Source organism: Antechinus flavipes, chromosome 2 (assembly GCF_016432865.1).
Source record: "Antechinus flavipes isolate AdamAnt ecotype Samford, QLD, Australia chromosome 2, AdamAnt_v2, whole genome shotgun sequence".
Lineage (NCBI taxonomy): Eukaryota > Metazoa > Chordata > Mammalia > Dasyuromorphia > Dasyuridae > Antechinus > Antechinus flavipes.
This window is the reverse complement of record NC_067399.1, coordinates 497,099,122-497,118,134: the sequence shown is the minus strand read 5'-3', so window position 1 is coordinate 497,118,134 and position 19,013 is coordinate 497,099,122. Positions and strand designations below refer to the sequence as shown.

Here is a 19,013-nt window from a genome sequence, read left to right as displayed (position 1 = left end):
TGAACTCTGGTTTGTACTAAGTGCTTTCCACATGCTAGGTATTATGCCCTGTGCTGGGTGTACCAAAAAAAAAAAAAAAAAAAAAAAAAAACAACTCCAGCAAAAATACAATGCCTTCCTTCAAGAATCTTATAATCTAATGGCAGAAATACCATGTAAAAAATATGCAGAGAGGTTATATGCAGTGTAAATGGAAAATAATTCTCTATTTCTAATGAGACCACCATCATCTTTCTAGTTAGTCAGTTTTGCAGCTTTTGGAGTGGACGCCTCCATTCCCTTCATTTCAGATGTAGTCAATTGCCCCCTCTTGATGAGTCTTCCTGTACGAGCTATACTGTGACCTTTTCCTTCTATCATCTCATGTAATCACCAGACCAGTGTAGCCCCATCATCTCCTATTTACTGGTTTATCACAATTGCTCCATTCTAGGTCTCCTGGCTTCAAATCTTTCCCCATCCAATATAACCTTCATTACTTTTTTTTTTTCTTGATCGGATAATTATGAAATTTAAGTATGATATTCCTTGGAGTTTTCATTTGGGGTCTCTTTCAGGAGGTGATCAGTGAATTCTTTCAATGGTTATTTTACCTTCTGGTTCTGGGACATCAGGATAGTTTTCCTCGATGATTTCCTGAAAGATCTTATCAAGGCTATCTTTTCATCATGGTTTTCAAGAAGGCCAATAATTCTCAGATTGTCTCTCCTAAATTTGTTTTCCATTTTCTTCTATTTTTTCACTTTTGGGGGTTTTGTTTGACTGATTCTTGATGTCTCATTGAGTCATTCACTTCCATCTGTTTGATTCTACTTTGTTCATTGTTCATTTTTTCCCCATTTCACAAATTCTGTTTTTCACCAAGTTGGTTTCTTTTTCCATTTTGTCAAATCTTTTTTGTAAGGAGTTATATGCTTTTTTCATTTCATCAGATCTATTTTGTAAGGAGTTATGCGACTTTTTCATTTCATTAAATCTTTTTTTTTAATAATTATAATTTTTTATTGACAGAGCCATGCCTGGGCAATTTTTTACAACATTATCCCTTGCACTCACTTATGTTCTGACTTTTCCCCTCCCTCCCTCCATCCTCTCCCCAGATGACAAGCAGTCCTATACATGTTAAATACGTCACAGTATATCCTAGATACAATATATGTGTGCAGAACCGAACTGTTCTCTTGTTGCACAGGAAGAATTGGATTCAAAAGGTAAAAAATAACCCGGGAAGAAAAACCAAAATGCAAACAGTTTACATTCATTTCTCAGTGTCCTTTCTTTGGATATAGCTGCTTCTGTCCATCGTTGATCAATTGAAACTGAGTTAGATCTTCTCTTTGTCAAAGAAATCCACTTCCATCAAAATACATCCTCATGACCCACACTTAACACCATACACCAAGATAAGGTCAAAATGGGTTCATGACCTAGGCATAAAGAATGAGATTATAAATAAATTAGAGGAACACAGGATAGTTTACCTTTCAGACCTGTGGAAGAGGAAGGAATTTATGACCAAAGAAGAACTAGAGATCATTACTGATCACAAAATAGAAATTTTTGATTATATCAAATTGAAAAGTTTTTGTACAAACAAAACTAATGCAGACAAGATTAGAAGGGAAGCAATAAACTGGGAAAATATTTTTACAGTCAAAGATTCTGATAAAGGCCTCATTTCCAAAATGTATAGAGAATTGACTCTTATTTATAAGAAATCAAACCATTCTCCATTTGATAAATGGATTTGGTAAGAAATACCAGATGAAGCCCTAAAAGGTGATATAAGTTGTCTCCATCTCACAAAGCTTTCTTGGAAGAATTCAAAAAGAATTTAGATACAATATATGTTTGCAGAACCGAACAGTTCTCTTGTTGCACAGGGAGAATTGGATTCAGAAGGTAAAAATAACCCAGGAAGAAAATAAAAAATGCAAATAGTTTATATTCGTTTCCCAGTGTTCTTTCTTTGGGTGTAGCTGCTTCTGTCCATCATTTATTCATTGAAACTCAGTTAGGTCTCTTTGTCAAAGAAATCCACTTCCATCAGAATACATCCTCATAGAGTATTGTTGAAGTGTATAATGATCTCCTGGTTCAGCTCATTTCACTTAGCATCAGTTCATATAAGTCTCTCCAAGCCTCTCTGTATTCATCCTGCTGGTCATTCCTTACAGAACAATAATATTCTATAACATTCATATACCACAATTTACCCAGCCATTCTCCAATTGATGGGCATCCATTCAGTTTCCAGTTTCTAGCCACTACAAAGAGGGCTGCTACAAACATTTTGGCACATACAGGTCCCTTTCCCTTCTTTAGTTTCTCTTTGGGGTATAAGCCCAGTAGTACCACTGCTGGATCAAAGGGTATGCACAGTTTGATAACTTTTTGGGTGTAATTCCAGATTGCTCTCCAGAATGATTGGATTCATTCACAACTCCACCAACAATGCATCAGTGTCCCAGTTTTCCCGCATCCCCTCCAACTTTCGTCAGTATTTTTTCCTGTCATCTTAGCCAATCTGACAGGTATGTAATGGTATCTCAGAGTTGTCTTACACTAAATCTATTTTTAAGGAGTTTTCTTCAGATAATTTCTATTTACTTCTCATTTACTTTCCCCATTTTTCTTCTAACTCTTTTAAGATCTTTTTGAATTCTTCCAAGAAAGCTTTGTGAGATGGAGACAACTTATATCACCTTTTAGGGCTTCATCTGGAGATAATTTGCCTTTAATGTCCTCAGAGTTTGAGATCTGTTCTCTGTCTCATAAAAGCTATTTTTTGATCAGAGTTCTTTTGGGGGTTTTTTGCTCATTTTTAAAGATTAAGGTCTGCGTTAGGGCAAAGGGGAGATTGTTCCAAGCTTCCTCTACGGGTAACAGCGGCTTCATGCTGCCCTAGAGCCAGTGCTGCTGACTTTCTTCCTGTGCTGGGTGCATATGATTCAATCTTATGTTATTCTGGGGGTTCAGGAGCTCACTATTTGCCTTCTCTAGTTGCATTGGAGGCCTCACAGTTAATCTGCTGATCCACTGGTTTCTGAATCAGGACAGAGTAGCCAACACTGATGTATTTTGGCTAAGACTCTCCCAGTATATTCTCCTGCTGCTCTGAAGCCACTCTATCCTGGATCCCTTCATTGGGGTTGGCCACCTCCCCCCAAGTTCTTCCAAAATATCTTCTGCTGGAAATTTGTTATACTCCAAATATTTGTGGACTCGGTCACTCCAAAACCCATTCAGAGGCTTGATTTTGTGTTGATCTGAGGGATGCCAGGAAGAGCTCAGACAAAGACCCATCTACTCTCCTCCATCTTGTCTTCATCCCTCCCCACCACCCAACTTTTTTCCCCTAAAGTGCTGATTTGACCATGAATCTCCAGGAACTCTTGTTATTTCTAGGATCAAATCCAACCTCCTCTTGGAGCCTTGTTTGGCTTGTTCCCTTTTGTGCATTCTGCTGTCCTAGCCACAGTAACTTTGCTGCTGTTCTTCCTTCATGAAGCTCTGCCTCTCATCTCTCTGCCTTTGCATGGCTTCCTCAGGTCTGGAAGTCACCCTTCTTTATCTCCAACTATTTAGAATTCTTAGTTTCCTTCAAACATCCTTTTCTGCATGAAGTCTTTCCTGCTCCTCCCCAACTGCTACCACTTCACCCTATCTACCACAACTAGTTTTTCTATATGTATGGCATCTCCCTGGTTGAATGTAGGACCCTTGAGGGAAGGACCTGTTTCATTTTGGCTTTTCTCACCACAGTGTGCAGCACAGTGCCTGACTCCTGAGGTTAGTCCTGATTGATGAGTTGATTGGTGGTACAAGCAGTATAACTTGGGCTTCTTCCAGGTTGCTTCCTCTCATTTCAATTTGAATAACAGTGTTTGACAGCCCAGAGCTTGTGGGCATTTGTGTCTCCCTGACAGGCAGGGATCACTTAGTTGGCTTGAACCTTTAAAAATGAAACTGAGACACACTCACATTCTCATCCTATCTTTTCTAGCCTAATCACTGTCTAGGAGAAACCCTGATTCTTTTTTTTCCCTCCAAAAATCATCTACTTTGGCTGGCATCCCAATCCCTTCTGGGGCTTTGGAATTCATCCTTATTTGTTCCTGTGACCTTAAGATGCATGCCTGTGGAGCAAAGAAAATGTTGTCTATATAATGCCTCATAAACATTGTAAGTATACAACAAGCATCATTAACTAGTCCGATGATCTCTTGCCAGTGATGATGCTGACCCAGAGTTCCCACGTTAGGGCTGGGTCTCACTCCAGCTGTCTTTCACCCTCAGTACCATGCCCCCACACCTCAGTGAAGATGCTCAATCTGGCTGCACAAGACAGAAAAATCTTGTGATCTGAGTCATCACACGTAACAGGTTATATCTTGCTAGGTCAACAACCTTTGGAAACACTACAGAACTTCTACACTATAGTGAAGACTTTCTTCTTTTTCTCCCTCTTTTCTCCTCTCCTTCTTCCCCTTCCTTTCCTCTTCCTTCTCTCCTTTTCTTCCCACTCTCTCCCTCCCTCCATCCTCTTCCTCCCCTTTCCCTTCCCTTCTTCTTCCTCTTCCTCTCCTCCTCCTGTTTTCTTCCTCTCTTCCCTCCTGATCTTTCTTTCTTCTTCCTTTCCTTTCTTTCCTGTCTTCCTCTTCTTTTCCCTTTTTCTCCCTCTCTTTCCTTCTTCCTTCCCTTCTTCTTCCTCTCCCTTTATTTCTTCCTTTCTTCTCTCTTCTTTCCTTTTGTACCCTCCATTCCAAACTTTTAGCTTCACCAACACTACATGGCAATTACCAGAGACAATTGTGTCTGTCTTCTCTTGAAAGTCCTGTGTTCTCTATCCCCAGAAGAGGTCTTTGTCCCAAGCTTACCCTGGGAAGCGTAGCACCACTTAGATTCTTTGCACTAGCTATTTGTCTGTGCTTAGAATACTGTCCCTTTTTACTTCCTTATGTGATTAAGAATCTCTGACTTCCTTTAGAATTCAGAGACTTAAATACTGCTTTCTTGGAGGTCTTTCCTACCCTCCTCATTTTTCCTCTCCCTCTTCCTCCACCAGCTGCTAGTGCCCCTTTTCTAAGGTTATATACTCTTTATGTATTTTGAATATTCCTATTTATCTCCCTTGTTAAAATTAATAAGCTTCTTGTGGGCAGGGCTTTTTTTTTTGCCTTTCATGGCATCCCTAGCACATATCACAAGGCCTGGTAAATACTGAGTGCTTAATTAATGTTTATTGATTGCTTAGACTCAGAATTGCCTTTCCTTTTTTTCTTTTTCTTTTTCATGGTATAAATGTGTGCCTAAGTTTCCATGTCAGTTCAGTGAGAGAGTTAGACCAAATAACTCCTAAGACTCCTTAAATTTGTTTGTATTTTGAAGACCTTTATAGCATTAGCATTCTAGGAATGCTTTTATTCTGTGATCCTTTTTTTCTAAGATTCTTATTTGTTTCTAAGACTGTCTTTTTAGTCCCTGTAGGGTGATGGCTTTACCCCTAAAACTGATACCCTAGACTTTGTAGTTATTCTTCTTCTGTTAGCAGCTCCCAGAGGCTAGGAAGCGGGCCCCTGACTAGCCCCACCTTGAGATCTGCAAGGCTAGGAAGCCTTGTTGCTGCTGCTGCTGCCAGGCTCACGCTCCTCCTCAGGGCTGATCTTTTATAACAGCAGTTGGCCCTTTGCTGCGTTGACAGGAGCCACTAACTACCTCCGTGGATAGACTACTGGGCTTGAATAGAACCTGTATTCATAATCCTTCCACATTTCACAAACTCTTTCTTTCAGCCCCTGTATCATCATCTGTAAAATGGACCTATTAGTGACTCCTCCTTCTCCAAGGAAGATTTTAAAGCACTACAGAAAAGCTAACTATTAGTATTTGTGTCAATAGCAAAATCTCTCCTTTTATGGATACTGAAACCAGCACTCAGGATGTGGAGAACTTTGCCCAAGATCTCACAGCTTGCTAACAGCATAGCAGGTTCTAGAACCTAGCTCTCCCAACTGCAGCCTGGATCCCTACACCCCAAATCCCTAGCTTTGAGGACTTTTTTCTAGTTCCTTATACCATTTAGATGCAGTCCCTATAGTGGATTTTAAGTGAAGGCAGATCTGGATTTTTGGCTGTGCATCAAGATAAACTTAGAGTATGTGACAGCTGAATGTGTGACCCTTAAACTGGGGGTAGTATGAAGACTTGGGGGAAGAGCCTCAGCCCAGCCACAGATGTTCCAGAAGCAGGATATACAAGATAGCTCATCTTCCCTGTGTCCTTCTGGTACGTGACTGGCCTCTGTAAAACTCCTTCTCCCTGCTGACAAGTTGTTACCATAATTAGCTGATGGTCCGAACCCACTTCATCCCAGTGTTCTGCCCCTTTGCTAAATGCTTTAGGCAATGAGAAGGAAATAGGCATTTATTACACACCTATTAAGTGCCAGACACTATACTAAATCACTTTACAAATATCTTATTTGATGCTCACTGCTTTGTGAGATAGGTGCTTATTGTCTCCATTTTACAATTGGAGAAACTGAGGCAAAGTTGTTGTTGGAGGATTCTGTGTTGTGTTAAGTGACTTGTCCAGGGTCATATAGCTAATGAATGGTCTTCCAATTCTCTAGGCCAAAAGCTCTATGTACTGTGCCACCTAGCCATCTGGAAATTATAATGGCACTTATGTAGGTTCTACTATGTGCCAGCACAGTGATAAGCGCTTTAACAAATATTTTCTCATTTTGATCCTTTCAACAACTCTTATGAAAGAAGTATTATATCCCCATTTTTACAGTTGAGGAAACGGAGGCAAATAGAGGTTAAGTGATTTGCTCACTAAGTGTCCGAGGCAAGATTTGATCTCTTGCCACCTTTACTCCAGGCCTGTTCACTTTACCATTTGGCTGCCTAATCTGGGCAGTGAGGGGAATAGGTAGTAAAATTCTTTTTCTCCCCTCTCTGCAGAGCTTTGGATCCAGGAACCCTCTCTCTCTTAAACCTGTTTCTTTCTCAAACTGTATCCGATGTATAGAGGCACCTGTACTATGTGCTATGGGGTAAAAAGAGAAAAGGAACATGTCCTCAGTATTCTTAAGGAGCTATAAAAGACAAGACTTGTTCCATGGTAAAAAAGCAGACAATTATGTCCCAGAATCTCAGAGTAGGAAGGTACCTTGGATCTTATATAACTCAGTCTGTGCCTGACCTGCACAGGAATCTGGAATAGAGACACCTGGGCGCAGCCTGGATTCCCCCCTCCCCTTGTTCTTTGCAATGAACCCAAACCTGCTTTTTTTCAGCTTCTACTCATTGATCTCCATTCTGCCCTCTGGGGCCATGCAGCACAGGGCTAATCCCTCCTCATATCTTTTTGTCTTCTTCATGACAGTCCTCCGTAGAAGACCTTGAAGACAGCTGTCATTTCTGCCATAATCTTCTGATTTGAACACTCCTAATTTCTTTAAGAAATTCATTCTCAGCCATGATCTCTTGGCCTCCTGACCCCCTTAGTGTCCTATGAACCCCAATACTGCTTATCAGTGTCCACTCAGAATTGAACACAGCACTCCAGATGTGATCTGCCCAGAGAAGATCACAGTGGGAGTATCTCCTTCTGTGCTTCTCTTTATTAAAACCAGTCAAGATTATATTAGCTTTTGAGGGCTGCTATGTTACATTGTTGATTCATACTGAGTTTGCAGTCTATTAAAATCTTTGAATCTTTTTCACATGACTGTCTGTTTATCCACCTCCCCTATCTTATTAATGCATTTGATTTTTTTTACTCATGTTCACTTTTATACCTATTAAATTTAAATATCAAATCTGATCATTATTCTAGATTATTAAGATTTTTTTAAAAAGTTCTTTACTCTGTCATCTAGTGTTGTAACTAGGCCTCTCAATTTTGTAATTAACTCATCTTTTTCTTGATTAAATGAGATATTTGTAAAAAGCTTAGTAGTGTGCATGGCATAGAGTGCAAGCTTAATAAATGTTCCTTCCCTCCTTCGTTCCTTCGTTCCTTTGTTCCTTCCTTCTTTCCTTCCCTCCCTCCTTCCTTTCCCTTTCCCTTCCCCCTCCTCTTTTCCTCCCTATCTCTCTCCCTCCCTTCTCTTTCTCTACCTCTCTCCCTCCCTCCCTCCTTTATTTGTCCCTCCCTTCTTCCCTGTTCTCCCTTTTTTCCTGCTGTTGTCCCTTCTCTCTTCCTTCATCCCCATTAGCTTGCCATACATTATATTTCTCAATGAAGCTATGCTCTTTCTTAGCAGTCACCTCTTTCTCTAAGTGTTCCCAAGCTATCTTTTTAATAATGGGTTCTAGGATGTTGCCAAGAATTGACATCAAAGCAAAAGATGACAAATGTTGGAAGGGATGTGGGAAAACTGGGACACTGATATGTTGTTGGTGAAACTATGAATGGATCCAATGATTCTGGAAAGAAATTTGGAACTATACTCAAAAAGTTAGTAAACTGTGTATTCTCTTTGACCCAGCAGTGTTTCTACTAGGCTTCTATTCCAAAGAGATCTTAAAGGAGGGAAAGGAATCCACATGTGCAAAAATGTTTGTGGCAGCCCTCTTTGTAGTGGCCAGAAACTGGAAACTGAGTGGATGCCCATCCATTGGAGAATGGCTTCTCCAATTGATAAATGGTCAAAGGATATGAACAGACAATTTTCAGGTGATGAAATTGAAACTATTACCACTCATATGAAAGTGTTCCAAATCATTATTGATCAGAGAAATGCAAATTAAGACAACTCTGAGATACCATTACATACCTGTCAGATTGACTAAGATGACAGGAAAAAATAATGATGAATGTTGGAGGGGATGCGGGAAAACTGGGACACTGATGCATTGTTGGTGGAGTTGTGAACGAATCCAACCATTCTGGAGAGCAATCTGGAATTACACCCAAAAAGTTATCAAACTGTTCATACCCTTTGATCCAGCAGTGGTACTACTGGGCTTATACCCCAAAGAGAAACTAAAGAAGGGAAAGGGACCTGTATGTGCCAATATGTTTGTGGCAACCCTGTTTGTAGTTGCTAGAAACTGGAAACTGAATGGATGCCCATCAATTGGAGAATGATTGGGTAAATTGTGGTATATGAATGTTATAGAATATTATTGTTCTGTAAGGAATGACCAGCAGGATGAATACAGAGAGGACTGGCGAGACTTACATGAACTGATGCTAAGTGAAATGAGCTGAACCCGGAGATCATTATACACTTCAATAATACTGTATGAGGATGTATTCTGATGGAAGTGGATTTCTTTGACAAAGAGACCTAACTGAGTTTCAACTGATAAATGATGGACAGAAGCAGCTACACCCAAAGAAAGAACACTGGGAAACAAATGTGAACTATTTGCATTTTTGATTTTCTTCCTGAGTTATTTTTACCTTCTGAATCCAATTCTCCCTGTGCAACAAGAGAACTGTTCGGTTCTGCAAACATATATTGTATCTAGGATATACTGCAACATATCTAACATATATAGGACTGCTTGCCATCTAGGGGAGGGGGTGGAGGGAGGGAGGGGGAAATCGGAACAGAAGCGAGTGCAAGGGATAATGTTGTAAAAAAAAATTACCCTGGCATGGATTCTGTCAATATAAAGTTATTATTAAATAAAATAAAATTTAAAAAAAAGAGAAAAAAAAGTGGAGAATGGCTGAATAAGTTATGGTACATGAATGTTATGGAATATTATTGTTTGGTAAGAAATGACCAGCAGGATGATTTCAGAAAGGCCTGGAGAGATTTACATGAACCGAGTGAAATGAATAAAACCCAGAGAACATTGTACATAGCAACAGCAAAATTATACAATGATCGATTCTGATAGATGTGACTCTTTTCAGCAATAAGGTGATTCAGGCCAGTTCCAATAATCTTGTGATAAAGAGAGCCATCTGTACCCAGAAAGAGGACTGTGGGAACTGAGTATATATTACAATATCATATTTTCACTTTTTGTTGTAGTTTACTTGCATTTTGTTCTTTTTCTCATTTTTTCTTTTGATCTGATTTTTCTTGTGCAGCATAATTGTGGAAATATATATAGAAGAATTTCACATATTTAATATATATTGGATTACTTGCTGTCTTTGGAACACAAGGTTTTATAATGTTAAAAATTATTTATGCATATGTTTTGAAAACAAAAAGCTTTAATCAAACAAAAACAAAATAATCAAAAAAGAATTGATGTCAAACTTTCTGACCTAAAATATGTGGACACATTTCCCTTTGCCTTTTTTGGAAATTCAGGGCATTTGTTTGTCTCCAGTCATGTAGTACCTTTTCCATTAGTTACTTATAGTGACTCAGCAGCACCCTATGTCTTTCTGTATCCTGGGATGTGGTTTACTAGGAACCTGATTAAATGAATTCAACAGGTGCTCACTTATCTTCTCCTTACTCATCTTATGTTCAATTGCCAATTTTGTTCTGTCTTTCAAGAGTTGAGTAGTTCTGCCTTCTGTTTCATCTGTTGTTAACACCTCACTCAATCCACAAGGTAATCATCTCTCTTCTTTGATGATCTTAAAAATGCTTTTGTAGTTATTGTTCTTAGTGTTCATTGCCAACCTCTTGATGTTATTCTTATGTTGTCCCACATTTGTTGTTCATCCTCAATTTTCCATTGAGATTATCTTTTATCTGTATATATTTCTGTATGTGTCTTGTATACATATGGTTGTTTACATAGTTTCTTCCATTAGATTGTGAGCTCTTTAAGAGAAGGAACCACATGTTTGCCTTTGTTTGTATTTCTGGCATCTTGTTTAGGACACTGTAAGTGCTTAAACAGTGCTTGTTGACTATTGATTGAATGCATACACATCAGCCTCTTCTGTACAGCTCCCCTTTCTTCTTCCACAGAGTTGGTGCATTGTTAGAATTTTCTTCTTAAAGATTTCCTTTTTTCTTTTTTTCTCCCCTATAAATTTTTATTCCATAGAATCCCATCTATCTTTTCTTTCATATCTTTGAAATCTCTTTTCTCAATTCTAGAGTACGTGCTGCCTCCTCTTTTTTTTTTTTAAATCATAATTTAAAATGTGGAGTGGTTACTTCCTTCCAAAGTTCCCATGATTTCTAATTCAGTAAACAGTTCCTTCTTGTTGCCATCAAACATAGATTCATAAATGCTGATATAGTGCAGGGAAAGAGGATGATTAGTTGTGTGAATAATCTGGGAACAATTCTTGAAGAGGGCAAAAATTCTAGAAATTAAGATGGTGAGGTGAAGGATCTGTAAAACATTTCAGGAATGTTTTGAGGGATGGGAGTTTTTAGTTAAGTTGTTTCTTGAGGAGAGGGGAAAGTCATGATTTCTGTCTTGATATCTGAAAGGCTGTCATAGATATGAGGAATTAGCCTCATTCTGTATGGCTCCAGACACTAGAGCCAGTGCGTGGAAGCTAATGGGAGTCAACTTCATACAAGACAAAAATTTCCCAATGATTAAAGCTAGCCAGAACTGGGATGATGGCAAGCTCTTGTTACTACAATTATTCAGGAAGACTGTGAAAGACTGTTCTTTGAGAATGCTGGAAAGAGGGATTCCTGCATTGGGTGGGAGGGGGGATCAAATGATCTCTAAGCTCCCTTAGAGATTTATGATTTTTGAGATATTTTGAGTGGGACACCACAAGAGAACAATCAGAATGAGCCTCTGAAGACACTGGCAATCAGATACATCTCTCAGTAGCTGTTTTCAGGCATTTTCACCTTCCAAGGGAAGATAATAGAATGGGCTGGCAGGACTTAGTGCCATTTTCTTGGCATGAATCTTGTTGACTATCTAAACCTTTGAGGGATGGGATCACTCAGCAAGAAAAAAGACACTGCTTTGTCTTAGAGTAGCTGTGGGGAATTCCCTGTCTGCCTACACTGAATTTTTTGAGTCTCTAAATGCTTAGATTCTAAACTCCTCATTCTATAGATCTGGGCAGTTAAGTGGCACAGTGAATAAAGCACCGAACCTGGAATCAGGAAGACTCATCTTCCTGAGTTAAAATCTGGTCTCAGACACTTACTAGATGTGGGTAAAAGACTTAACCTTGTTTGCCTCAGTTTCCTCATCTGCCAAATGAGAAGGAAATGGCAAACCACTTCAGCATCTTTACCAAGAAAATACCAAATGGAGTCATGAAAAGTTGGACACTACTGAAATGACTCAACAAGAAAAAACAGTGTTAGAGTAGAATTTATATCCTCTCAGAGTTAAAAGTTGCATCTTTTAGTTCAGCCCTTACTTGAAGTATGTGTTGGTTTTAGTGTGAATATAGGTGTATTTGGGAGACTTTGTCAGAAACCAGGAGAGAAAATCCTCTTCTGTGCCCTGATCATTGGAGAGATAGCCAGCCCAGGAGCCTAACTCTAGGACTAGCCAGTAACGGGAAAGACGTGGTACAGGAAATCTGGGTTTGGATGGTGGGGTGGTGGTTTCTGTGGTCTCTGTTTAGCTGCCTGGCCCTAAAGCCTGTGTTTGGCAAGCCGTGCTCCCAGAGACCCCAGGACTGCCAACATAGATGAAGCATCAGCCAAGTGGGCAGTAGGATGGATGTCCCAGATGGCACCTGCCCATTCCTAGCTTGCTGGTTTCTTGATTTTCCTTGGCACCAGCCTTTCACACCAGCCTGTACCTGTGGGTAAGAGCTCTCCTGGGCTAATTTCAGGAAACACTTCTAGCCAGTAGCTTGGTTTGAGATCTCAATTGCCATTGGCTCAAATTAGTGGCAAAATGGGGACTAGATCTCATGCTTCTCAAATTCCTCTCTCGTGCTGTTTCCATTCTGCCATATTGTCTCCTCCCTGTTTTTTCCTGTTATAGTATCTTCCTTCCAGTCCCCTTATCCATTCCTTATCATGGTTCCCATTCTTACCTTTCTTTGTTTCTTCCCTGCCCTTCCTCTATCCTTTCTCCCCTTGTCCTCAGTTTCCCTAACTTGTCCCTCTCTACTACTCCTCTCTCTTGTGCTCTCACAGACCAGACCCTCTCTATCACCTGCCTTTTCCATTGCCGGCAAGTTTTGGGCCAGTCTCCTGGGCTGGCTATCTCTCTGTGACCTGGGCCTTGAGGAGGCTGGGACCCAGGACAGATGAATGAGGAGCTGTATTGGCTAAGTAAATTTAGTTTGGGATACCTGGAAAGACGTAAAGAGAGTGAAAGAGGGTTCCTTTTGATAAACCTACAACCTGCTTCTTAGTTCAGCAAAGGGGTGTGGTTTGGGGCAATGTTTTGGTTTGGACCCATCGCTCTGTATACCTAGAAGACAGCCTTGAAGTCATCTCTGTTTTACTTTTACATCCCTGGTTGCTTTTCCTGGGAGAACCACAGGATAAGTAGGCCACAGAAAACAGAGAAATTACCTTGTTTAATACAAAATCCCTTGACCAAACGAGCTTGTTTGATGTTGATTTAATTTTTATTAAGACAGAGGAAAAAGAAATTGAAAATAGTTGGTTTGAGCTTTAGTTTTTATCATATAAGGGTAAATAGAGATCCCAGGAATCCCTAAGTTTCTTTTGTTTGGACTTAATGGATGGACTTGTGTTGAAGGCATACACTGTCTGTGGATGTTTACATTCTGGTGGGTGGGATTGGACACAGTGCATGGGTCATCAAAAGACAGAGTCATTGCCATCACAAGAGAGTAGAGTCATAGAATCTTAGGACAGGAAGGAGCCCTTGAGAGTTCCTGGTACAACTTGCTCATCTTAGCGGGAGGGAGGGATGGAGGTCCATAAAGGATGGATCATATAATGAACTGGAAACTGAGCTAGGACTGTAACAATCCAGGTTCCAACTGTTCCCACTACATCTTCAGCAGACATTAAACATTTATTAAGCACCCGCTGTGTGCCAGGTAATGTGCCAAGCTCTGGGGATACAAAGAGAGGCAGAAGACAGTCTCCCATCCTGAAAGTGGTGGCCAAGTTCTCTTGGTCTGACCATTTACACCTGACACCTCAAACTCAAACTGTTGAAACTCAGGTCACTTGACCCCCATACCAATGATTTTTTTTTTACTTTAGCCAAAGAATAATAGATTCTGCTCCAGCCTTTTTACCTTTATTCTGTATGTATCACTCTGTTCTAAATGGGTTTCTTGTAAACAATATTTTGTAGGATTCTGACTTTTAATCTAGTCTGCTCTCTGTTTCCATTTTATGAGAGAGTTCCAATTCACATTCACAATTAATAGTCTTTTTTTGCCTCTTCATGAGATGTAATTTACCCTGTTTTACCTTCCCTTTCCGTTTCTTCCAGGACAATCCCCTTTCCCCCTCTAATTTCCTTTTTATATTATCACAATAAAATCAAATTATGCCTGTATCCTCTAAGTATATCCATAACAGAGATACAGATCTCAAGAGTTAAACATATCATCTTCCCATATAGGGATGTAAACTTTTTAACTTTTAAAAGAAAGATTTTTTTCCTTTCTTTTTTTTTTAACTTCTTTATGCTTCTCTTGAATTCTGTATTTGAAGATCAAGTTTTCTGTTCAGCTCTGTTCTTTTCACAGAAATAAATGAAATTCATCAGTTTTATTGAATGTCCATCTTTTCCCCTGAAAGATAATGTTAATAATTTTGCTGGATAGTTGATTCTTGGCTACAATCCAAGTTCCTTTGCCTTTCAGAATATTAAATTCCAGACCCTTTGATCATTTAGAGTGGCATCTACTAAGTCCTGGGTAATCCTGATTGTGAATCCTTAATATTTGAATTGTTTCTTTCTAGCTACTTGCAATATTTTCTTCTTGATCTGATAATTCTGAAATTTAGCTATGATATTCCTTGGAGTTTTCATTTGAGGGCCTCTTTCAGGAGGTAATCAGTGAGTTCTTTCAATGACTATTTTACCATCTGGTTCTAGGACATTAGGGCAATTTTCCTTCATGATTTTCTAAACGATAATGTGTAGGCTCTTTTTTTTTTTCATTGTATTTTTCAGGTAGCCCAATAATTATTAGATTGTTTTTCCTGGATCTATTTTCCATGTTAATTATTTTTCCAATGAAGTATTTTACATTTTCTTCTGTTTTTTCTTTTTCTTTTTTGGTTTTGTTTGACTGATTCTTGAAATCTCATTTTGTCATTCACTTCCATATGTTCAATTCTAACTTTTAGTGAATTATTTTCTTCAGTTAGCTTTTTTTAATCTCCTTTTGCATTTGGCCAATTTAACTTTAAACGAGCTGTTTTGTTCATTGGATTTTTTTTTCCATTCCATAAATTCTGTTTTTCAATGAGTTGGTTTCTTTTTCAAATCCCATTTTGTAAGGAGTTACATGCCTTTTCCATTTCACTAAATCTATTTTGTAAGGAGTTATATGATTTTTTTCCATTTCACTAAATCTATTTTAAGGAATTTTCTTCAGATAATTTCTGTCTTTCCTTTTGCAAAGTTTCTTGCAAAGTTCTCATTTCCTTTCCCCATTTTTCTTCTAACTCTCTTTTAAAATACTTTTTGAATTCTTCCAAGAGAGCTTTGTGAGATGGGAATCAACTCTTGTCACCTTTTGGGGCTTCATCTGGAGATAATTTGCCTTTAGTATCCTCAGGGTTTGAGGTCTGTTCTGTCTCCAAAAAAGCTATCTGTGGTCAGAGTTTTTTTTCTTTTTCACTTTTTTTGCTCATTTTTTAAAGGTTGAGGTTTGATCTTAGGGCAAAGGGGAGATTGTTCCAAGCTTCCTCTACAGTGCCTTGGACCAAAGCTGCTCACTTCCTTCTTGTGCTGGGTAGGTGTGGCCAAGTCCCATGTTATTCTGGGGTTCAGAGGCTCATTATTTGCCTTTTATATTTGCATTGAATGTCTCATAGCTAATCTACTGATTCACTGGCTTCTGAACCAGGATACAGTAGCCAGTGCTGCTATATTTTATCTAAGAGCCTCCCAGTATATTCCCTGTTATGCCACACCACTCTAGGTACTTGCGCTCGGCTGCCTCCTCTCTCCCCTCCCCGCCCCATACCTGATTGAAAGAAACCTTTTCTGAAGTTCTTTCAAAATATCTTCTGCTGGAAATTTGTTATACTCCATATATTTGTGGATTCTATCACTCCAAAACCAGTTCAGAAGCTTGATCTGGTTTTGATCTGAGAGATGCCAGGAAGAATTCAGATAAAGACCTGTCAATGCTGCCATCTTGAATCCACTCATCCATACCACTGATTTCTGGAAGAGCCTGAAATATGGCTGAGCTACTTGAAGCTTGCTTGGAAGGTGTCACTGAGTGGGTCCTCTCTGCCTGCTTCCCTGGAAATATCTGGGGGCACTGTCTTGTGTCCCAACAATTAAAGCCTCACAACGACCCTGAGAGGAATTGTGTCCATTTTATAAGTGTGAGAACTGAGGCACATAGAGGTTAATTAGCTTGTCTGAAGTCACACAGCTTGTGTCAGGATTTGAACTATAGTCTTCCTGATTCCAAATCTCAGGCTCTATTCTGTGCTCCTGTTGTTATTGTTAATACAGCTCCCTGGGATGAAAGTTGTTTTTACTACTACATATGGGGCCAGAGATGATTAAAACTCTACTAGAAGAAAATGTAATAGTAAAATGTAAGAGGGTCATTGAAGCACTTTTAAAAAAAATGCACATAAAAGAATAGGGACAAGGTTAGTAGGAAACATTAATAAGCAGGAAAGCTTTGAATGTAACATTTTGAATTTGTATACTTGTGTGTGTGGAGGGAGAAGCAAGCTGGGCAAGTTGGCAACTGCCTACATAAGCCATATGGAACTGCTTATCTTATTGGATGTTTCTTCAGTTCAGAATTTTAAAACAAAACATACATACGTGAAGAAGAAAAGTCTTGCTCCTCCTACTCCTCCAGAAAGAGTTGCCCAGATAAAGGTTTGCATTTCATGGGCCTGCTAGCATCCTCTAACTTTTCCTTTTCTCCATTCTTCTGTCTCTGGCTCTTTCTGTGCAAATAGTATTCTCTTTTCCATGGCTGGCAGTGTCCAGAGTGTGGCTTGAGCCATACTGGTCAGGTGTTTTCCTGGCTCTGTCTTGGACCAGGAAGACTGTAAAAGGTACCATTTGTTACCTGCATAAAGATTTGTTTGGTGGGCAGTTTTATTTCCTATTGATTCCAATGGAAAAAACTGGTTGGAGATTTTCCTGATTTTTAGCAAAAATGGTGTGGTCAGCATTGATAGCAAGAAGTTTCTTAGAAAGAACTTTATTCTTTCTTCTAAATAATGGATGACTTTGGACAGAGACAATAATAACTAACAACAATATTTGTATGTTTCTTTTTCTTTTCAGTGTTCTTTCAAATCCATGATAATTATATTTTACAGTGAAGTGGCTAAGGCAATTAATTCTTTTTTTAGAGAGAAAAACTGAGACTGGAAGTCTTACTCAAAGTCACAAAGCTAGTTCACAGTGAAGCCAGGACTAGAGACTCTTGTATTCACAAAGGGAAATATTGTTTTAAACAATATGGAATAAGACGAGAAGAAAAAAAAATTACTTGAGTCTCCACAGGCTTAAGTGTATTTTTGTTTGGAGCATTGTGCATATGTCTTACCTGCAATGAGATTTGTATATGTGTTTGCCTCCCATTGTGGTCCCCAAGTTCCTCATGACTAGACAGGGAGGGGCAGGCAGGGGAGAAAATCCCAAATCGATACAGACAAAAGTGGTAACCACAAGTGGATAACTGAGATCGAACATAATTAAAATTTGTTCCTGCGTTCTGTGCCCAAGTGATCCACTGGGTCTGGGGAGCTTCTTTCTGGAGCTTCTTCCAGGAGGTAAAACCTGCAGGGTTCCCACTTGAGTCCTTCTCAGTCTTTCTCCTGCAACTGCAACTGGGCCTGGCTGTTGGTCTCAGATGAAAGGGAATGACTTTTCCTTTCTCTTGCTTTTTTTTTCCCCAGGGTCCTACGAGTGTGGAATATGTGGGAAGAAATACAAATATTATAACTGTTTCCAGACCCATGTGCGAGCACATCGAGGTAAGCTTTTCTGCAGCCTTGGCTTTGGTCTCAGATTGGTGCAAGAAGGAGGGGGTAGGGTGGTTGAGAAACTGGTCTCTCTGTTTCTTTCTGCCCCACTTTTCCTTCTGACCCTGCTCTGGCCTCAAATAGGCTCTGGGCTGGACAAAATAAAGTCACGGAACCTTGATCTCTACCTCTTGGGGAAGAATGTGGAGAACTCAGCGTTCTCTGAAATGGGGAGCATGGCTCCCTTAGTCTGACCCTGTAGTGTGATGCAGGTAAAGGACTGAGAAAACCCAAGGCTTTTGAAAAGTGGGGGCAGTGTGAGAGGCCTTATTGGACTGGCAGGGGAGTCTTTCTAGGGCATCCTCCTCCTTTGATACTTAGGCAATGCCAGAGTCCTCTAGGATTGTGTGTCTCAGCTCTTCAGCTGAATTGAAGCTCCCTGGGGGCAGGGCCCGTGCCTCAGCCCCTGTTCCTCGTGGTTGAAGCATTTGATCCTGGTGGTACTCTGGGCCAGACAAGCAGCCCAAATTTTCTGGGCTGTGCTTCCTTACAGTTCTTCCCTGTATCTTACAGGAGGGGTTAGGGCCAGCTGCCTCTAGGTAAGGACATGACCTGGAATTGAACCAGGGAGGAAGATTGAGGGAGATCAAGACAGTGGAAGGTGTCTGATGGGAAGGGGAATGCCTCAAAAGCAGTTTTTCTGGTCCTCCGCTCCCTTCCTATATGGACTCACGAGCCTGTCCCACCTTCTCTTACAGACACTGAAGCAGCCTCAGGTGAAGGAGCATCCCAGGGCAGTAAGTATCTTGCAGATTTAGTGGGAAAGAAGGGAAGGGCAGGGGGAGGCTGAATCAGGGAACCCAGGGAAGGCTGATGTTTTGGACTCAGCTATGGAAGGGTGTGTGTCAGGATCTGGGCCAGCTTGTCTGGAGAAAGCAGCTATGTAAGGGATAAGAGCAGCAGCCCTGGGAGGATCCTGACCAGCCTTCCCTTTGGTAGTGCCCTGGATTCA

General features: G+C 40.0%; 1 protein-coding gene across 1 annotated transcript in view; it reads left to right on the top strand.

Annotated features, from left to right (window-relative positions):
• The window catches only part of ZNF618 (zinc finger protein 618), a 114,972-nt gene that overhangs the window by 54,653 nt on the left and 41,306 nt on the right, over nt 1-19,013 (top strand). The window contains exons 3-4 of the mRNA XM_051979976.1: nt 17,936-18,013; nt 18,760-18,798. Of these exons, the coding sequence (XP_051835936.1) occupies nt 17,936-18,013; nt 18,760-18,798 (117 nt within the window). The remainder of the gene's footprint in view (nt 1-17,935; nt 18,014-18,759; nt 18,799-19,013) is intronic.